Source organism: Carassius auratus, chromosome 6 (genome assembly GCF_003368295.1).
Source record: "Carassius auratus strain Wakin chromosome 6, ASM336829v1, whole genome shotgun sequence".
In the NCBI taxonomy this organism is placed as follows: domain Eukaryota; kingdom Metazoa; phylum Chordata; class Actinopteri; order Cypriniformes; family Cyprinidae; genus Carassius; species Carassius auratus.
The window spans coordinates 16,302,743-16,325,077 of record NC_039248.1 but is presented as its reverse complement, the minus strand read 5'-3'; the positions used below and the strand labels follow the sequence as shown (position 1 = coordinate 16,325,077).

At 37.9% G+C, this 22,335-nt stretch overlaps 1 protein-coding gene across 1 annotated transcript; it reads right to left on the bottom strand.

The window, feature by feature from the left end:
- Window positions 1–13,561: 13,561 nt before the first annotated feature.
- LOC113098481 (barH-like 2 homeobox protein) lies at window positions 13,562–17,362 on the bottom strand. The gene is made up of 4 exons (XM_026263593.1): window positions 17,123–17,362; window positions 16,367–16,969; window positions 14,913–15,138; window positions 13,562–14,191 (listed from the first exon to the last, which is right to left on the bottom strand). The coding sequence occupies exons 2-4, from the start codon at window positions 16,920–16,922 to the stop codon at window positions 13,879–13,881; spliced, it is 1,095 nt and encodes a 364-aa protein (XP_026119378.1). The 5' UTR covers window positions 16,923–16,969; window positions 17,123–17,362; the 3' UTR covers window positions 13,562–13,878.
- Window positions 17,363–22,335: the final 4,973 nt, after the last annotated feature.

The window sequence follows — 22,335 nt, the reverse complement described above, 5'->3', positions numbered from 1 at the left end:
TAAAAAAAAAAACACAATGCAACTTAAATGATGTTCTGATGTACACAATTGAATTAATTGACTAACAGCAGGTGTCGTATCTAATGCTATACATCAATACAGGGGGGATCACTGGATGAGCAGGGAATCAGATAGCTGTGTCTAAGGGATCCGTTGGAAAGCTAATCAGCCTCTCAGCTGACTGACTGCAGCTGCTGTTGGTGATGCCGCCAGTATTTACACCGGGTGTCTTTTCAACTCTGAGAGCAGCTTTATAGAGCTTACTGTAAGATCAGTGTTGGGCGCATTTCATAGGATGCATGGTAGGTGGGGAGATGCTTGCTAGGTCTACAAGAGATGTCATGACTGTGGAACATCATTAGTTGTCCCACTGGGGAGACAATGGAGCCTCCGTAATCCCATCTATCCCTCCCCTGAGTTTATAAGATCACACATGCGTGGAGTAGAGAGTCTGGCCCCATGGTGGTTTCTCTGCTTCCAAGCCATAAATCACTCAGCTGCATGTATATGACGATGATTCAATAAGCTGACAAGTTAGACGTTTGTATTCCTAAAATGTATAAGACACTGAAGTAACCACAACAACTTTAGAAAGACTTAAGCCTGTGACATTAAAAACCAACCAAGTTACGAGAAAAGCCACTTGCATTGTGCCTAAAAAGTTGTTCTTGAACACACTGCAAAGACTACAGCCAAAGGCAATGATTATAAGCAGGCTTTTTTGGGATGAAGTAACTGTTTATAACAGTAGTGGTCTAAATTCTATCTAAAAGGTAAACAAAGTAGCACTGTGAATATTCACTTCAAATAGGTAATGTTAATCAGTTGGTCTTCACTTTCTTCATTCCAGACGACTTTGACATTTGTCAAATTAGAAGAGCATTGGGTGCCATTTTGACCATTTTGCTTTATTCTCTAACATATTTTCTTCTCATGCACTGAGTTCTATAAGCTAAACAGCTAGTCAGATCTCTCTCATCGACAGTCTGGTGTCAATTTAACATGCTCAACTGGCCAAAAAGCCACAGATGGGTCCAACCAGTGCTGATGGAGTAGAACACAAAGCAAAATCTAGGCTGACAGACACTCAACGGACACATTTGATCAATGGCTGACCAGCTTGCTGTGTTCTGACCTTTAAAGTTGTTTAACAAAAACAATTATCCGCAAACCTGGTCCTGAGGATAAATCACAATCAGTCTTGATCGTTCCAGATATATTCCATTGCTCTCGGGAAGGCCCGCTGGCATCTCCAGTTCCAGGACACATTTACAACCAGAAAAGATGCTCACAGCCTGGCCTATCTTTTCGTTTCTTCAAACTTGTATATATGTGAACCATTACACTTTTTATAATAAATAAGTATGTGGAATAAGAATGAGAATGGGTGAAACCAGTTTCAATTTTGAGGGATATATTAAAACCAAAGACCCTTCTGATTTTGGCCTTTCAAATTCATTTTATGCCAGATAGCAGGTTAGTGGATGATGACATTGGGTGGACTCTTGATTCCAAACTGACTTTCAGAAATAAAGTTTGAGCTTTGATTTCCTTCCCCTTCTGATGGCAAGAATAAAAGGGGACAGTGATACATATTTCAGCGCTCTAGGATCCACAAAGGGACTGGAATAAAGAGGTATAAACCTTTGAACTAAACAAAGGTCCATCACCCGCACATCATATCAGAAGTGCTTGTAGCCCTTGTATAGATGAGACTGCAGAGAAAGAGGAAGGCAGAAAGAGAAAGGGAGGGAGAAACTTAGAAACAGAATAAAACCAACACGGACCAGTATGACTTTACTGACAGGTTGTCTGTGTTTCACCCCTATGTCCTGCTGCCCTTGTCCTTTCCTAAAACCCATGCCCTATTCTATCCATCCAATGCTGGGCCGGAGAGCTTCCTGAAAGCTCCATCTCAGGCCTCCATCTGTGGAGCTCTTTGTAAGTGACTGCTGGTTGCATTAAGTTGATTAAAGTGGTTGGGAGACAGTAGTATTTGTACTCTCTCTCTCTCTTGCACAAAGATGAAAGAGTCAGGTATGTTTCCAGTTCTGAGTCTAGGGGACAGCCCCCCTCCTCCTTCCACTCTGCTCTTAGAGGGGTCAACAAAAGACAAAGGCCTTTGGATTGAAAGCAATGGAAAGCCTCTTTCACCAAATGATCTCTAATTGTTCCTTTCTTCCTCCTGTATCCCGTGTATGATATCTGTGGCAGTTGAATGACTTTGTCCGCAATTGTATCTCTGAAAGCTTCTCTTGAAAGAAGAGTCAGGTTGAGATGAAGGCTATTACTTATATCATACTTCCATAAAAAATAGACAACTGACAATTTTCCAGCATTGTGTCTATCAAAGGAAAAGGTGTAATTTATTTCTATTGCTTTCAGTCTGAAAATATCTAAGGGCATTTCAGTAAGCATTAAAATGAACTGATATTTACTGTTGGTTTTATGAAGAGATGTTTGTACCGAGAAAAACTGAGATGGGACTTTCAGTGTACTGTATTAAACCCCAACATCAAAGCAATGAAAACTGAACATACTGCAATAATGTGAGATGACTGGAATAATGTAGAAGATCGGCAGGGCCTTGCAAAAGAATTCAGACCCAGTTTTGTACTCTGTAATATTTTTATTTCACAACCATAACACGCTATACTATCATTATTATAATTATCATAATTTTAAAAAATAAACCATTGACCCTTTTTAAAGACTGAAATAAATTGTCCAGCAATATTTTTCAGTACTTCCCACATCTGAGCAGTAGTTTGTTGCACACTCAGGCCAGCTTACACAGAGCTCTTGATGAACAGTAGTTGACTGATGCACTTTAAGTCTCTTCTCAGCTACTGAACAAATCACTCAAAGTGATCATCGGCCTCTCTGTGGCTTCTCTCTGTCACTCGTCACTCCTTTAGATGTCCCAGGAAGCTATACAAAATATGGTCATGAGTCCTGTTTTAGCGTCCTAAATACGGTTGGGTTCCTAACTCCCATTCTTTTTCCTTTCTTTAGATAAGTTTCCTTAACTAATGGAAATATGAATGTAAGCTGAAATTTTGGATGCTGTTGTTCTCTTTCCATCTCAGCTGCTTATCGTCATGCACTCTAAAAAGGTGGGGTTAGTTAATTAGGATTTAATATGCACTTACCCACAGACTAGACTTGTTTATTTATATTGTTTATTGAACATTTTATCATTTTAATAATTTCTCACAGGGTACACAGTACTCAGCATCTTTGATATTTATTTTAGTGATTGTAACTATGGTTGCAGGCACTGTTCACGGCTATTATAAGAGTAGAAGAAGGGCTTGACTTTAGCCCTTTGTGGCCATTTCTTCAAATGATAGGTCACCCAAAGATGAAAATTCTGTCATTAATTACTTACACTTTTGTTGTGCCAAACCTGTAAGACCTTCTTCATCTTTGGAATACAAATTATGGAAATTTTAATGAAATCCGAAAGCTTTCTGACCCTCCATAGACAAAAATGCCCAGAAAGGCAGAACATCGTTAGAATTGTCCTGTGACATCGTAATTTTTCAAAGCAATGAGAATAATTGTAAAATTATGGTTGAACCACTGATTTTAACATTGTCCTTACTATTCATGTGCCTGGGAACATTTCAGTTGCATTGCAGGGTCACACAAATGTATATATATATATATATATATATATATATATATATATATATATATATATATATATATATATATATATATATATATATATATATATATATATATATATATATATATATATATATATATATATATATATATTTGTGTTCCGAAGATGAACAAAGGTCTTATGGGTTTGGAACGAAATGTAGTTCACAACAGAATTAATATTTTTGGGTGAACAACCCTTTAAGTGTTTTTATAAGCAGCACAATTTGTGAGTTAAAATTAAATAACATCTGAAGAATATTCAAAATTAAAGCAATGTCTCATTAAAATTTATCTAATAAATTACATCTAATCTAGTTTTAGATGTAAAATATCACATTGAACCACATATTTTTGTAGAATTAGTAATGCATAAAATAGAGAATATGAAAATGTCTGTGTAAACTTAAAAATGCTCATCTCCCAACGAAATAGCATGCTCATCTAACTGTGATTTGTTAGTGGTCTATTATCAATATTTAAAAATCAGTAAAAGTCATGCAAAGAGCATCAAGCCTCTAACTTTGACAAGTTGTCTCCAAATACAGGTGAGTCTTTGATTAAAACTTTACAATGAGGACAGTATTCAAAGACCACAATGTAGACAAAGTCACAATATGACAGTTATTTTAACTCTGAAAAAGTACACACAAAAAAAGACAAAAATAAACAAATAAACTAGGGCTTTGGCATTAGAGATCTGTTCCACACATGTTTATGATATAAAGGATTTCATAGTGATCAATGGGACTATGAAATTTGATAAATCATTGTACCCACCTGAGACAAATGATGGATGTTTTTTAGCAGCAAACAAACTTGAGGTATACCAAATAGGATCTAAATTACCCTTCAAGCAGGTCCTGAGGAATATATAAAATCAGTGCAGGCGTAAATAAAGGGGCAGCATAAATTACCACTGGATGTCAGTCGTGATTGTGTGCCCTGCTTTTCTTTGTGTTAGTGTGTCGCCTCTTCTTCTCACTGGCGGATGACATGAAATGAAAGCATTCTCTCTCCAGCACCGACAGCACAACTCTGAGCGCTTTCTGACACTTGAAAACGATCGGTATGGTGGTACCACAGCTGGGCTGGCGTTGATTGGCTGGCGTGTAGGCTGCCACTAAACTTTCGGTGCTTGAGGAGCTGTCTGTGCCGGGACAGGTGGTGTTTATGCAGATGAATGAACACATTACTGTGTGCTCTTCCTTTTGGTTTAAACATTAGCGTTTCAAATGTGACAAATCAGATGTTCGTCTCCTGCATCCTGCCTCCATTGTTGTTGCTGGAAGGATGTACATGTGGAGAGGTTTGCATGAGTTTGTGTGTTTACAGTTTTGCTGTGTGTGTGCATGCGCGTGGGCGGGTGAGTGTATGCATGAGTACGCATATGTATATTTAACATCTGATTGAGCATGCTAGTACTGGACAATTTATCATAGTTTATCATATCTGCATGAAATTATTTGCATCATTCTATTAACAGTAGGAGACCATGTCTAACAAACAAGCATCATTTTTGGCCATTTATAGAGATTATGTTGATTACATGTACACCATGCTATAAACTGCCATTTGTTTTCACATGCATACTCACACGCACACAGTGTGTCTGTGTTCCACAGAGACCAGCAAGACTGAGAAGAAGCTCAGCTGTAGTCTTTGTTCACTGCATGAGTGAGAGCTGTTGTCTACTACCCGAGGACATAGGTCCTTAAGTGGGTATAACTGACAATAAGCAATTACCTCCTTATTATCACAGCACAGCAGCTGTAATTGGCCCTCCTTCACTAGGAATCAGCTCAGCAGACTCATTAATCGTTCCATTGGATTGGACTTGCGTCTTGTGTATTATTGACAGTATGGAATTCTATGTATTTTCCAAAATATATAAAGCCAGCGATATTACATGTAAAGGAGGTATTATTCATATAAGCACAGTAAATATAGAATAAAGTTCTGCCTTTTTCATTATTTATACATCATTGCATAAAACAGTATGGTATTGCCTGGAAAGATTAGAAAGGAACTAATTCATATTTCTGTGAAATATATCACAAAATGGATGGGGTGAGGGTTGAGGTCAGCCAAACTTAAACCCTTCAGAAATATATTGTGCAATATGTCCTGAAATGCTAAATTCCAAAATGAAGAACTTGGTAGCGGTTCCCTCTAAGACTTTGAGAAAACACACACCTAATAAAACCAGAGGTTTGTGTGTATTCCCTGAGAACAGATCACAGTTTCATAACATGGTGTAAAGGACATAAATAAAGCATAATTTTAAATACACAATGTCTTCTTAATTACTATTTCTTGCTCATCAGCCCCTTTGGGGGCAGTCGTGGCCTAATAGATGGAGAGTCCGAATTTGATTAATTGCACAATTCTGAATTTAAAGTATTCATCTCAAATACAAAGCCCCTTTTTTCCATCTTAGGAATGTGCACAATTCTGTGTTCCTCAATGTGTAGCTCTTTGTTTGGGTAATACTTTGTTTTGGCTTTGGTAGTCTGAGGGAATTGGTTCAGAGCAGTCTTGGGTGAGAGACTTTAGCCCATTGTCTGGCTCAACTTGACCCGACCTGGCTGGTTAAGCTGACGTATTGTGGACTGCAAATCATTTCAGCTGAGGGGGCCAGTTTCTTTGTGAAGCATCGGAGAAAATAACTTGGTTAAAAAGAGCATCCCTGCAGTCTTGGGAGAGGCAGATCGGTTTTGTTTAGCTGCTCCAGACAACTCTAAATCTGATGTCTACTGGCTGGAGGCAGCGAGGAGAGAAAAGAGAAAAAAATTACCTCCACCAATGGTGAGAGGTTTATTGTTGCCAACTCCGAAAACCCTGCACCAGATGAACACCAAGCTGAAATAACAAGAAGATCCACTGTCACCAACACATTTGAAGGGCTGCTTCTTAGCATTTCTTTCCATATTCCAATTTCTCTCCATCTTGCCAGTTGTCCACACAGGTGCAAGAAGCAGATATTAATAGAACGGAGCTCCACTGCCAGTCCTCACAGGCCTAGGAAGTTACGTGACATAAAAAAAAGCTGACAATTCAGCAGCAATCAACAACTTGTTTTCTAGCTGGATCCCCACAGCCGTTGAGAGGGGTAGAGGAAGACCTGCTGATGCTTAACGCCGGCTTCTAATCACATTTCTGTCATGCAGCAGGCCCGGGCTTGTACTTCACAGGTATCTGCTAACTCGTCTCAGCCCTATTTCCTCACACCCTCCGTGCTCTTAATAGCCTGGCTTTGTCACTCTTCCCCAGCAGCCGGCCCAAAGACAACCTCAATTTAAAAATGTAATTAACTCTGACATTGCATGAGCTCTCCGTGCTCTATATTCATGGTCTTCAGAGGGAAAAACAGAAATAACAAACAAAACACACCCAACCTATCACCCCTCCAACGTAGTGAAAAGAAGGAGACAAACTATGCAGACACTATTGGACAGCATGTTTTAAAACACAATGTCCATATGTGGAGTGATGCTTTAGCTCCTGAGAGACACACTTGGGGAATGGACTAATGTTTATATTGGACTGGAGAGGTAAAATAGCTACGACTACACGTAAACTCACAGTTATTCTATTTACACAAGTCATTCGGTGTCAACAGGCCAGTCCCAGATGGATCAACCTAAGCAAACACTTGTCAAAAAAATTGCTTTCGCTCTTTGGCAAGCCAGTCATGACTTGTATGATTATCGAAAATGGGCACAGCTCTTGTTTGTGGCCTCCCACAGCTCAAGGTTTGGGTACAGGGTGGGACATCAATCATTCCCTTACGGGCAAGGTGCCACCGCCTCATTTCCTGCCGGACCTTGTCGAGCGACACTTCCAAGTATCTAATTACCACTACAGAGCTAAAGCCACAACAACAGCTCTCCAGCGTGGAGTCCATAGCCTCTCCATGAACTACATAGCTAATTGTTCCATTGCTCCCCTAATGACGCAGTCAAAACAGAACAAAGGATAACACCGAAAGGTAGAGACCAAGTTGATGTGATAATTTTCATTAACCCTGCACTCTGTGTTCTTTCATCTAGCCCCCCTCCCCCCTCCCCTGTACTGCGTAGTGAGGTGCTCAAATTATCCAGAAGCATTTCAGCCTGTGCTAATTATCCAAAGAGTTCCTCATTAGACGATTTTAAATCCAATCTTAGATCAACACTTGCTCAGACCTCAGGGATTCTACGTTCCCAACAGCGGTTAAATAAACAATCAGTTCAAAGGATCAGGTATTCCACTTTAAGAAAAGGGGGGAAAGAGAAGGGTAAACAACTGCTCACTTGAAAGAAATGACTCCAGCCGTTGCCCAGCATGCATGCAGCAATCTATAATTCATTTCACTCAAAAACGCTCAATTTTTCCCCATGCACCAGCTTTCTAATTTGAAGTGTAGTCCACACATTCACAAACCTACACCCACATGATGACTGCGGGCAAAAGCCAGACCAGTGCTCCAAAAAAGAGGAAAAAAACAAAGAAAAGAGAATTGCCAACAGTAACAATGCGTTTCATGCAGCTTGCAGTAATGACGTGGCCAACAAATAAAAGCAACGACCATCTTAACCGTGCTGAGTCCTGTGGGTGCAGAGTATTTTCCACAATTAGATTAGACTTTCGGTAATTAATTTACAGTGTGGCCAGAACGCACTTAATAGCCACCAGGAGACTAATGACAAAAAGCACATAAATGAGCAGCCCTGCACAAAACTGAACATTTTATCCACGTTTAATTTCAGTCTGATCTCACTTCTCATTAGTTGTGATTTATTTACCTGTACCTGTACTGATGTTGCTTTACCTTGTAAATGAGATTTGCTAAGGGAAGGGGGGGGGGAAGACTCTATAAATATGTAGGGTGTTCATGTGAAGAATTGATCATATGGTCATTTTAATAGGCAGTTAGAAATGTGGCCTTGAGTGGATTCCTACCAGAGCGTAAGTAGATGTACCAGGTCGCACTATTAACGTGCAGTAATTTCAACAACACTCCTCCTCCCCTGAATTTCTCTCTACCTCACTCGTTTTATCATTCCATCTCTCTCCCTATGATCGAGCTACACTCTTTCTCTCTTTTGTCTCTCTTAATGTCAGTATGTTGCCACTGTGAAGCATCACAGAGCTCGAGTCTGTCACTTAAAATAATGCTGTCAGATCTGTAATTTTAACCTTGAAGCAATTAGCTGTTGTTGAGCCGTAATGAATGCTGACACCTCTCGGAGATGATGAAACCCCTAATTGCTCTGTAAGAATTGAAGCTTTTGACATTGCTGCTGACAGAATTTTTCCCCTTCCTTTCTTGTGCTCCTTCATGTGGCCACACGTACAATGACGTTGGCTGGTTTGAAACTTGAAAGCAAGCAGAACTTCGCCATCAGCTGTCCCGTCACTTGAGCGGAAAAAGGAGAGGGGAAAAGGCTGGTTTTGCTGAAATGATGAGAGCGTTTAAACCATGATAGCACTCAGCTAATGCATCATTCAGCAGAAGTGTCATGGATGAGCATTAATGTCACGACAGAAACAGGAAGATGACTGTTTCAACTTAGACAGGAAAGGGTTGAAGAAATGATGGCTCAGGACACTTGTAATAAGTTTCCTCCTTAAATAAGACTGAGTGAAGTGAGGACTATGGGATTTATAGAAATAACATTTTACTTATAACTTCACACACACAAAAGGCTGCACTTTTAAATACCCGGATAATGCACTTAATTAACTGGAAAACAAATGTTGGACACGTAATGCACTCAACTGTCCTAGTTTTAATTACTTAGTGGAGAGAGAAAGACCCTCAGATTGAAACCTTGGATGACAAAAATGTATGATCTTATGAAATTCATCCACTTAACAATTCATATGCTTGTACATAGTGTATATGAACATATTATACACTATGCATGGTGTAAGTTTAAGTAGGTTTTTTGGTAATGGATTTTGGTATATATGTCAATACTTTGTGTCTGCTCTAGGAATTAAACACAACCAGGTGAGCTGCAGTACAACAGTCCTTCCGTGCGTATATACATGTGAAATTATTATTATTATAATTATTATTTCTCTTTGAGTTATTTCTCTGCAGGTTCACATGCATCATCTGTGAATAATACCCAAATAGACATTTGCTCTAATGATTGAACTGATAACTGGTGAGAAATATATTTGGTGCCAGATTTTTACACATTCTTCCAGCCCATCAGCTCTGAATAGCATTATCAAGTCAACAATGAATATATATTAGATGAGGCATACATATCGATGTGTCGATATTTTTCTAACATCAAATTGAGTTGTCATTTTATTTTTATTTTTTTACAATTTTATAAAAAAATTGCACTTACTAAGAATATATATAAAAAATGTATAAAAAAAAAAAAAAAAGTTTTGTTGTGTAATCTAATGGCACTGCAGTTCCTATTTTATTTAATACTGCCAGATAACTGTCAGATTTTCTGCTTATAAGTTTTTAGAAAGCAATGTGGCCATGGATATTAGCAGTGGGTCTCGATAAAAAATAAATAAATAAAAAACAGTGCGTGTTGAATTGAGTGCTCATGAATCATTTGAGTGTTTAGGGACAGGTAGTTCTTAATCATGATAACCAGGCATCTGAAAAGCATCTTTAAAGGTATTAGTCCATTTCACACCTTCACTAAAATTCTAAAACTTGCTAATAACGCAGAGGTGCACCACGATGCCTGTCAACCACTCCTGCCTCCTGGCAGAAATCCTCTTTTCACACTTTAAACGATTCTAACCTTGTTACAACCGTTCCTCCAAATTCAGCCTGCTTTGAAAATGCACACGTTGACAACCTACCATCTTAAAATTCATCATCCTGACACCTCACCATCACCACAGGGCAAGATTAAGAATCCAACCCACGATAATTAAGGGACACCCAGATGTTTAATGTGGCGCTTCCGTGCTGTTTTGCGAGGCACTGCGATGACTCGGGCCTTGGGTGCGTCATTTAAATCCCACACGACTGATTGTTACCTTTCAACGATTCAGTGAGTGACCTTGCAACGTGACCATCTTCGAGAAGTTCGTCTAGATACGTCCCTGCCGTTTGAGTATGAAAGATGGCGCGTTACGAAAGTGCGAGGGAGTAATGTGGTAATGAGAGGGCCTCGGAGAGCTGGTGCGTTTCCCTCATTAGGATAATAAGTAAGGCATCCCTAACATGACATCAGCTGGAAAATGTGGCAATTACAAATCCTTACTTGGGCTCCTGGAAGCAACAAGAACAAACCAATTCCTTGCAGCAATCTGTTCATATAATGTGTGTCATGTAAATGAAAGGTCTGAACATCCTCTTTTAATTTCAGCACCCCTCCTCTCACCTTGCTCGTTAGCGGTCCCTGGCTTCCCTAATTTCCGCCCTTTGGAAGTCAATTTTAACCAGGGGTTAAATAAAACTGAACAGATCTAGGTCAGAAGGCCATAGCAAATTGAGCATTTACTGCCCCGTAATGTTTAGAGGATGCTATCAAGCATCACTTCCTAAGAATTAAATTGATATTACACTTTCAGCATTACAACATAAGGCTATTGTCTCCACACTCAACTTGCTGGTGGCGAACAGGAAAAATAAACGACATATGTCAACTGTTTCCACTACAAATGATGAATACAAAAACTGTAAACTGCACTTTTGAGGTATCTTGTCTGTCTAAAGGATTTACTTGAAAGGTTTATTTTTTTATTTTATTTTTTTTATAAACATTCATAGCCACTCCGATTTCGATAAGCCTTACAAATATAGAAGCGTTTTAAAATGGCACTTCGTCTGAATTGCAGAAGAGTGCGGAACGTCGGAATTTATCATTACTCAATGTCAACTCATCTGCATCAATTATGAGCGTTGTAAAAGCATTTACTATGCCATAATTTGGAACATTAGTCTACGGATGACTTTATTATTATTATTAAATTATGTTTGCTTACGATATAGCACTTTTTCGGTTCTAACCTAATATTCTTTGATGCGTTTCCAATTAACGGAAGAAAAGAAAAAAAAAATCACTTTTTAATTCATTACAAGAGATTCAGACGATGCAAGAAGATTGGTGATATATTATTGGTCCATATTAAATGAGGTCACTTATAGTGCATGCAAGACGGGCACTAGCATTTCAGCTGAACACAGGCTTCTAAAATGGTCTAGAAATTATTCCAATTGCCTTTAAAATTGCGTATCTTGCAAAAGCTAAAGAATCCAGCTCTACAGAGGGTATTCATAACTTTTGTCGACATGCGAAAGCTTAACAGTTTTGAATTTTGGAATTTAGAATTTAGAAAGAAATTCAAACATTTAGTTCCCTTAAATTCAACAACAAAAAAATCCGTTCCTTGTGTTTGTGTGTTTCAAAATTGTGCCTATTTCACACTATAGGCTACGCTTTGTTTGCATAGGCCTATGTGATATCATTTTGAGAGAGTTCTGAACAGTTTTTTTTTTTTTTTTTTTGGTCTTATTTTGGAGAAAATGTAAGACGTACTGGCGTGCCCATCTCATATTGTTTCAAACCACATAGCAAAGGGCAACTTGGCTTTAATAAGAATTTAGCAGCGCAGAAATCAGCAGCCTTTTCTCCAATTAGAGGAACCAAAACAAACGCGCCCTGAGGCTATTCGATCCTGCAGTCTATTCAGTCCTCCAGGGGATGTTATCGTGCTCAAAAAAGAAAAGCATTGTAATGTTCACTTAATTACATTCCCCTAAGAAAACCCACGTGATTACTTATAGGCTACTTATGTTTGGTTTATTTCTCTCTCATTCCGTGTATATAGTCCTAATGCTGACCAAGGGAGTGGGCCTAAGTTTCTATAACTAAAATTGTGGTTTTATTCTACGATACGAAATATTGCGGTCATGTATTATGTATTGTGTAATCTTTGGCTAGAATCCTTTGTTTCTAATTTCGAATTGGCAGCGTCTCTTATTTAAAATTCCTTTTGTTCTTTTTAGACCACGTTTATACACATCCACTCACTGAGACCTTTTTGCTCATTAACTTAGTGTTAGAACTGTTCTATTGAGTGCACGACTAGCACGAACTGGGAATGAAAAACATATTTGTCTGGGGAAAAAGTAATAATATTTATGTAGGCTATACATCGTTAGTCCTGTTTTAAATAGGCTAAATGAGGAAAGTGGGTTTCTGTGTGGTTGTGTTCTTTACAGCATTATCCTATGTGTTCGCACGAACGACGAATAGCGAATATTAATCTCGGGAGAGTCCCACAGAGGTTAATTGTTTATATGAAATGTTTCTTTTAATTGACTCACGCTGAGAAAGCTCACGCCTGCTGTCTGTCCGTGGCGGTTCTCCCACAGAACAGCTGCCAGACCTGGAGCAGCTTCGCCATTCCCAGAGCAAATGCGTCAAACCATCTATTCTCATATAGCAGACCGGTCCCGAGCCTTACTTGAATACACTCCTATGCTAATGACTTCAGACGGGTTTAAAGAGTTTACAAAGAACTTATGTTGTTCCCTAAAAAGGTAGCTTATATAGGCTAACAATATATATATATATATATATATATATATATATATATATATATATATATATATATATACAAAACAAGATTTGTTATGTCCTCTTAAGCTGATATTATCTTGAATTAGAATTTAGACCTTTATGTTACAGATGTAGATTTATAAATTAAATTAAATTATATGTTTCTTTCTTTTTTAATCCAGAAAAAAACAATCAACACGCCTGCTGCTAAAAGCCATTCACTATAATGGATCTTTCTTGAATTGTGCTGTTATTTGGGATCAAATTTTCATCAACACAGAGCAGATCTAAAAAGGTCCCATTAAATTAGTAAACACGGCCCCTTTCAAGAGAAATCGTCTGACATTAGCTTTTTATCATTTTGTCTTTATTTCACCCATTTTGATCTAATAAACTTTATAAGCGTATGTACTAGTATAAGTGTATTTGTACCAAAAAAAAAAAGACAAAACAAACAATCTGACAATGAACAGTCCTTTTACTGTCACGGTCACAGGCTCGTCTGGTTTAGTCTGGCCTAGACGTCAGAAATGGTCCGTTTTAAATAATACATCTTTTTCTTCGATAAAATCGTCTCTCAGTGTTGGAGAGAAAATGCGTCTTGTGAAAGTTCAGCGCAGTCTGTCACATCACGTGTGATACATTTGTCCCCCCGTGTCTTTTCGTTTTACCGAGGATGCTGTGTGCCCGGTATTGGGTTAGCTAACGGGTTCAGTGCCGGTTGTCCCCCGGGCCCCAGGCCGTGAATGAGCACTCTGGGGACGAGCGGTCTCTGGAGAGATGGATGCGGTGTGGACGGAGTCCGGTACATGCTGCTGTACATGGCAGCGGCGGCGGCGGCCGCTGTCGTGCTGTCCACGGTACCTAATAAACTCGGGTGGTAGAAATACGGAGATGGGAACATTCTCTGTAAAGCCGAATAATTTCCAGCTTCAGCCAGCAGTTCTAATCCGACAGCCGTCTGCCTCTTCCATTTCGTCCTGTAATGAGATCAAAATACAAGAAATCAATTATTAAACTCTCCACATGGCTCCTTTTGGAGAAGTGTTCGAGAAGTGAATGCTGGATTCTGGTACAAAACAAATATCGGGAAACATCATATAAATAAAATCGTTGGGCCGAATTGGTGTGTAAAATACATCAGAATATTGCTAATTGTTTGTGACTAATAATTTTTTTACCCGATTAAATTTGACTAAATAATTATTTCCGATGCATTTAGAATTCGGTGAACTCTCTACAAGTACGCCGCATGACGAAAATTCGTTGCCTAAAATATATTAGCCTAATAGTTAGGCTATAAGAAATTATAGCTATGAAATTATAACTATGAGCATTGTTTCAAAATTAAAATTTGTTAAGGAGGGAAAAAGGCAGAAAATATTTGAGTTGCTTAAAGTAAGCGTTATTTATGACCAGCATTTAAATTATTTAAAATAGTTTATGACAAAGCTGTCAAATTAATTTCAGACGGAATGTTAAAACGATTATATTTTCATATATTTTGTTGCAGTTATTGAAATGCTCGCTTAATAATAATAATAATAATAATAATAATAATTATTATTATAATAATAAAAGCCTAAGAAAATAGAAAGAAAATAGTATGTTAACTAATAAATGATAGAATAAAAGTTTCAAATGTAGATAAGATCTAAAAACATTATTATTATATTTCATAAATGTTATATGGAAACTTACCGTCGGTTTTGATACCAAGTCTTGACTTGTGTGTCTGTGAGGTTTAGGGCTGCTGCCAGGTCCATTCGGTCCTGTACGCTGAGGTATTTCTGTCTTTCGAAACTGCGCTCCAGCTGGTTAAGTTGATGGTCGGAGAAGGCCGTCCGCGCTTTGCGAGGTTTTTTAGAGCGGACTGGAGGACTGTCTCTCGAACTAGAAATTTCCCGATCGCCCTCTTCTTTTGCTCCTAAAGAAGTTAGTAAAATTAAAATGAGAGAAAATGTATTATAAAAGAGGTTGTTCATTTCTATAGTCTTTAAATGGGTATACTCAAAATGAAAACACAAACTAATCATTTAGTAATTAGTGTTAAAAAAAAAATATTTTTGGAACTTGTGGTTTTTAGAGCCTAGGCCTCGATTACATGCACACATCTAAATCTGGTTATGTCTGATTATTTCGTCTTGGTATTAATAGCAACCAATATGAGTATTAAGAGGGTCTTCATCTGTATATATTTTTTTTCTTTTTTTTTACAAAAAATATACAGATTTATCTCCCGAATAAATTGGGTCGCTCGTATATGAAAACGAAAATATTACAGCAAAACGAGCAGGATCGATATTTCAATCTATCTCTATTTGTAGCAGTTTTTGCTGGGCTCCATGATCCCCCCTCAAGGAAGAACAATAATCTCTCTAATTGACTCACTAGGGAGGATCCCACACCGGGCAAAATTCACCAGCCTTTACATCTGTTATGCTAATATCAGAGAATAACCTCAGTGACCGGCTACCGATATTGTTATTGTATTGTAATACTGGTTATTGCTGAAAACACAGACAAAAACAAAGCTATTTATTTGGCTTTAAATATAGAGGTCGATTTTTTTTTTTTTTTTTAAATAATGATAATAAGTAAAAATGTTATCCTATGTGTATTTTGTATTGCATTGAATACACTGAATAATTTCAAGCGGTTGAACCACAACGTTAATTGTTACAGGCCAATCAACAACATAATAATAATAACAATACGTTTTGTCAAATGGTTACTTTATTTGATGTAGCATGACCAATTAGTTATAAAAAAAATATCCCTAATTAAATTCGATTCAACGTCACAATGCAAAAGATACTTCTTTAAACTCACATGCTTGTAATATTAAACAGCTCATAAACGTTTTTTAAGACATTTAAATGTATAATATTTATTTTTGTAATCTCTTAACTAATGGTTGTTTTTTATTTTTTTATTTTTGCGGTACAATGCAATTTTCATATTACTGTGAAAAATAATTAAGTACACCGTACGACAATTTTCCGAATTTCAAACTGCTCGTAATAATTGATTCTATTAGCTACATTACCAAAAAGTATAAATGTCAAACGGCTACTGTGATCTAAAGGTCTACCCTAAGTTTTTCTTATGTATTTAGGCTATGGATTTATTTTGCATGGAAAACGCACTCTTACCGTTACATTTTAAATCACTCTGAATGTCATCTCTTTTGTCCAGTTTGCTTCTGTTTTCATCTTGCTCTAGTTTGGGCCTGATGCCGTCCGGGGCGGTTCCGCTCTCTGTTTTGGGGCTGTGATGTGGAGATGGTACACTGGTGCTGTAAGGAGCGCACGCTGCTAGCGGTTTACTGTCGCCCAAAATGTCTTTGATTAGAAAGGAGGAGGTGGCAGTCCTGGGGGCACAGCCAGCCTGACCGAGCGGATGAGGCTGGGGTGAAAGCTGCAAGCTCTGAGCCTGACTGTGATGATGGTGATGGTGATGGTGATGCTGAAGGCTGTCTTGGACCAGATGCGGCTCGGGATGCTCCATCGTAACTGAGATCGGGGATGAGGGGGCTGTTCCCACAGTGTCTATCTCCGAACATGGTGATGGGGTCGCCTGGCTCCTGAAATCCGCTGTTCTGTTACTGTCACCGAGGCGAAAATCTCCGTTCATCAGTACTGAGCTGCCAGAATTGGTTGTGGACAAAATAGTGTCTATTCCGAAACTAGACCCACTGGATCCTTCCATAGTACAAGAAAAGGATGAGCACTTAAGTCGTCTTCATAACAACTTTCCTGTTCAATTTTGTAAAAAATAAGAATAAAAAACTAATCGAAATCAACGAAACGACAAACAGAACTCAAAGGTTAACGCAATAAAACAGCCCCGAAAAAGTACAAAGTAAACACTACTCGCAAATAATAATAAAAAAAAATCCTTGCACTTACGCAAAGAAAAAGAGAAATATAGCCTGCGCTCCAAGATGTTGTTACATTCAAGGTGAAATGTGGAAAGCAAGTGGATCTGTGTAGTCCACGTCCTTTTGTTATGGTTACTGAACTTTCTTTCAAAGTTGAGGTGTGGAGAGATTGGGATGCTCTAACTCCTCGACATCACGCTCTCTTTTGCCACTAATCGCTGTAGTGTTGCTCTACAACGACTTCCTATATTGACGTCATATTTTCTCCTTTATTATAATACACTCCTCGTGTTCTCCATCTCTCCTCTCATTGGCTATATGGTCACGCGTCTGTCCAATCAGCGATTTTTACTTCATCATTACACTTTAGAGCCACTCATTGATTCCGCAATGCTCGTTTGAAACCTTCCCTCCGCTATAATGTCTCGGACGGCATCTTCATTAGACATAAATATGTTTATGGTAACACTTTACATCATTTTGTGCGTGCTACACATATTGCGTGTTGCTAAAACTAACAGTAATAACAACGACGACGTGAAATTACTAGACATTCCACAAAATTATTTCACTAAAGTTCGGTAGCCTAATTTCTTCAAGCGATTAACTAATCATGTATCCTTCTCTGTGATTATAGCATTCAATCTTCCGTCAATTCAAATGTAAACATATAATTTACAAAATAATATCAAAAGAGTTTATTAATTCAATTGTGAACTTTGTTTAATGATTGCATTGTTTAATTGTTAACTTCGTTTAATTATTGCATTGTTTACCTACTTGTTTAGTATTAATTAATTACATAGCCTATGCTTTGTATCAGCTTATATATTTTTGTTTTCTTCTTTTTTTCATCTTTCCAGTTTATTTTTTCTCCAAAATAAAACATCACAATAATAATCCCTATTGGCAAAACCAAATTGTGTCATTTATTCTTTTAAGAGCACAGAGAAATAAACCCGTTTTGAGCTGATAGTCATTGTGTGTGTCAGGGCCTTTGAGTGAAAGCACTGATTCTAAATAGCTCAAGGGAATGAAATGATGTCGAATATTGTACATGACATATGCCCGACTCGAATCTTGCCTATTTTCTTCTAAATAAACCCTGGGCATATTCTAGATTTATAAATCGGCTTCATTTCGTTCACTTTGTTTGTACACGGGAAGACAAAGTGTGCTAAATGGAAATGTTTTCAGATTGATGAGCAGAAATTAAGTATCCTACAAACGAATAATATCCTATAAGTTTAAATCTTTACTTCTCGTTAAACATTAGAGGGAAATATATTTTTGATAAAATAAGCATTCTCTTACAACACTGTTTAATGCCGGATTTTTATTTGTTAATTTTGAGTTACATTTAAAATGTTTTATATGCCACATAGTGCGTATATTTATATTGAGAGGAGGACGATGATGCGATATATATGGATGCTTACATGTTCTCCAACAGACGGACTGAGAGCTGGTTATGTCGGCTGCTGCGTTCTCTTACGAAGGCTTGCTACCGTGGATCACCACTGTGCTCTCAAACCTGTTTGCAGCCTCCTCCCGTAACGGACCGAACTGAGATTCTTTAACCTCTAATTTTTAGCTGAGCGACGTGGGAGTCATCTTTTAGGTTTGTTGTGCGCACCGCTTTAATTTCTTTCGCAAAAAGGAAATAAATAATCTTTAGAAAACAGTTTTATGTGTTAATATATGTTCATAGATGTATCATTATTATTTATTGGAATATGCTTTAATTATAACTTAAGTTGATTATATAGGCTAATAGCCTTTATGTGTCTGTCTGTTTTGTTGTAAAGGATTCCTTGAACATATATTGGAAAGCCTGTTTAAAATATTTGCAATCAAAAATATAATGGATCGCATGTTCGTTTTTCGTACATGTTCCTCTATTCGTATAAAATTGTTTCTCCGGGGTGAAGAAAAAAAAAATCAACAAACTATTTAAATGTCCTGCCTGTTTAATAATTCATACTGATTTACATGAATGTACTGGAGACTGTCTTAAAAAAATATGTTATTTAAAAGAACATTTTGTTTAAATGTTCTTGTATTTTGTTGTTTATTGTGACGACCTAATAGCTGACCTGTTACACATAATAGTAACAATCTAGCTAGAAGTTTCTGCAGATTTGGTGACTAAACACTATAACGAAAAAAATATACAATGCTGTAGTATATCCATGCATACAACTGTCAGTTTGAATTAGGCCTATATAAATATTGTGCTTGGCTTGTTAGCTTGTCATTCCTAACATGTCTGTATTCTATACTGAACTGAAATAATTAGTTAAGTCTTGGCTAATTGGTTAATTCTTGTACAGCACGCACTCCCTGACATGATTTTACACACGCTCGGGAATAACACTAGGCGGCGACAAAGCTATCTCAGAATTCCTGCCAATAATCGCTTGAAGATTGCTGGTTAACACAGGGCAAAACCTCTCTGTGTACACATAGGCTATCAACATCAAGTTTTACCAACTAAATGCTTTAATAGGTGTCTTGAATATCTGAGGTGGTTAGGCTACATTAAAAAATTAATATACACTGTAGGCTAGTTAAGGTTGTAGCCTATTCTGAACTGATGTCTGATGAATATTTTACAAATGAATATCTAAAAAAAACTATTTTCAATTCGAAAAAAAAAAATAGAATAAAAAAATTATGGTTTAGAAAAGGTTTCTACATAGGCTATACTAATTTGGCCATATAATATTTGCTGCCATAGCCTACAGATATGTTTGCCCTTTTATATATATTCAAATGTACTATTTAATTGAGTTAGAGGAGTGAAATGTGTTTTGCCCCAAGATATGTGAAAGCGATCTATTGGCAATGTATGGCTTTCCGTTGAAGAAAATCAAAGCGATGGTTGATCACGCCAGTCAATCTCATGAGACTCCAGCAGCGTGTTCATTAACAGTTCACTAATTGCTGCAACTCATTGAGCCTCAATCAATCGCTTTATTAGGTTTAAGGGCGCCGCTGGAACAAATTGAATACAACCAGTCAGGGTATCATCTGATCAGCCGGGGCTGATGGTCGATGATCGGACGGTGAAATTGTAGTTTGCACTGTATTGATTGCCCTCACGGCTTTCTGTTGAAACTGTCACCTCGCGAGTGCTGAAGGCCTCGCGCTGTTTGCAGACACACAGCTTCACTTTGTCATGCAAGCTACATTTATCAAACGTAAATACAAAATACTGATGCAATATATAATAAATCTCAGAATGATCTGAAAAAGACATGATTGAAAAAAAACAAAGTTGAAAATATCATTTTTTATATATAAATGCAGTAGCCTATAGGCTAATCAGTGATGCTTTTACTGTTGCACTATGATTATGATGTATTTTGTATTAAAGTTTATTCATAACCCAGGGAAAGTTTATGCAATTAGTAATAAATTATGGGGCAATAAATAAGCAAACGCATGAACCCCAAATTAACAGATTTTAATTGATTAACTGATCTGTTCAACGTGAACTGTATTAATTATACTTTTGCCAATTATACGTCTATAGGTGTTCATATAAATGAAAGACTTAGCTAGATGTGAGATATAAAAAAGTAAATACCACAGAAGGCCCCTCATGCATGCATATTATAAATAAAAAAGCTTGTAATTAATACTAATCTGAATCACGATGTTAAAGACAACTTAGTTGTCAGGAAGTGTAGGATCTGTGGAAATTGATGAAATCACAACAGTACGGGTGTAATAATCAGAATTTGAGTTAAAAGATATTTAAAGAATGCTATCAAAAATAGACATTATAGAATATACAGTGGCCTAGGCTACTTAGAAAGAACATAATTTATTAACATTACCTATTTGCATGCGACAAGCTATTTTAGTGAGACCTACTATACCATAATTTAATTTACAAATCTTTATGTGTACAATTTTAAGTATTGAGTATTAATCTGTGTTTCATTTGCAAGTGCCATAAAAGCAGGGAACGCATTGGACAGAACACGGTCTCACACGAAAATGCATCTTTAATCAGAGAATCATGGGTCTGACAGAAGACAAATGAGCTGTCTCTCTCTAAACATGTCTAACATCTCTATTTGAGCGGACCGGAAAAGGCTAACACACAAATTGTTATGAAAGTCAAAACTCAACAGGAAATTTTATTTTCGAAGCTCTAGTATGGAAGGTTGGTGCTCTCTGTGAGCTGTGACATTTACAGCAGTGGCTTTCAGGATCCCAATATTACAGTTTTTACTAGATCTTAACAGTATTCCCCCCTCTTCCTCTCAACAGTGCTTGAATTTACACTGTAATAAAACATGTGACATTCAAGTTTAATTTGAAGTGCAGCTAGTATTAATCCAAAGGCAAACAAGGAAGGGAAATAATAAGCCTAGAAGAAGGAGAAGGGCCCATGGCCTAGATGAACATCAATTACAGTTTTAATTTAACACCCAAATCAAATGTTAAAATGCGTGTGAAAGCGGGAGACGGGGATAACGCGTAGAGTGTCATCAGCTAAGTCTCTGTCTCGTTTTGTTTACGTAAAACAGCAATCCATCCAAGAACTACGATGTAAATTTGGTAAGCGACGATGACATATGCATCACACGTGCCCATCCCCACATCGCGTCTCTTTGTTAGTTTTTTCTGCTCTCTATAGTGTTTGCTCAAGGAAAGCACATTGATTTGTGCGCTCCGGCCACAGACCGGCCCTGACAACGTTGTTCTAGCAGTCAGAAGGGTCTTTACAATCACCTAATTACCAGAGCTGTCAATCAGCTCGGGCCGCGGCTGGCTCTGACCGTGTCCGCGAGCTGCATTCCTGCGCGCGGCTGAGCGCGTGATTGATCCGTGCTGATGGCTTCGAGCCGCCTCATGACGTGTGATTCTGTGGCGCGTGCACGCTTCACAAAGGTAATCGGGGGATCAGGAGGGGTCAATGCCATTTCCTATTACCTGAAGTCTAAAAGCGCAAAAAAATCACGAGGAAATAAGACAGAAAGGGGAGTGTGGGGGGGGTGGGGGGGGGGTGATGATATCTGCGCATTGCTCAAGGGGTGAGCGAGCAATTGAGCAAGACGCGAAAATGATTTCCTTTCAAAGCAACAAAAGCCAGATTGAGATTGTCCAGCACTGCTTTAGTCAGATTTAAAACCGTTCGCACGTTATTACAGTGATGGGCAACATCAACATCAACACTGACAGAATGTTTGGAGGCTAAATCAGGGATAGGCCTATCTGTGTGTT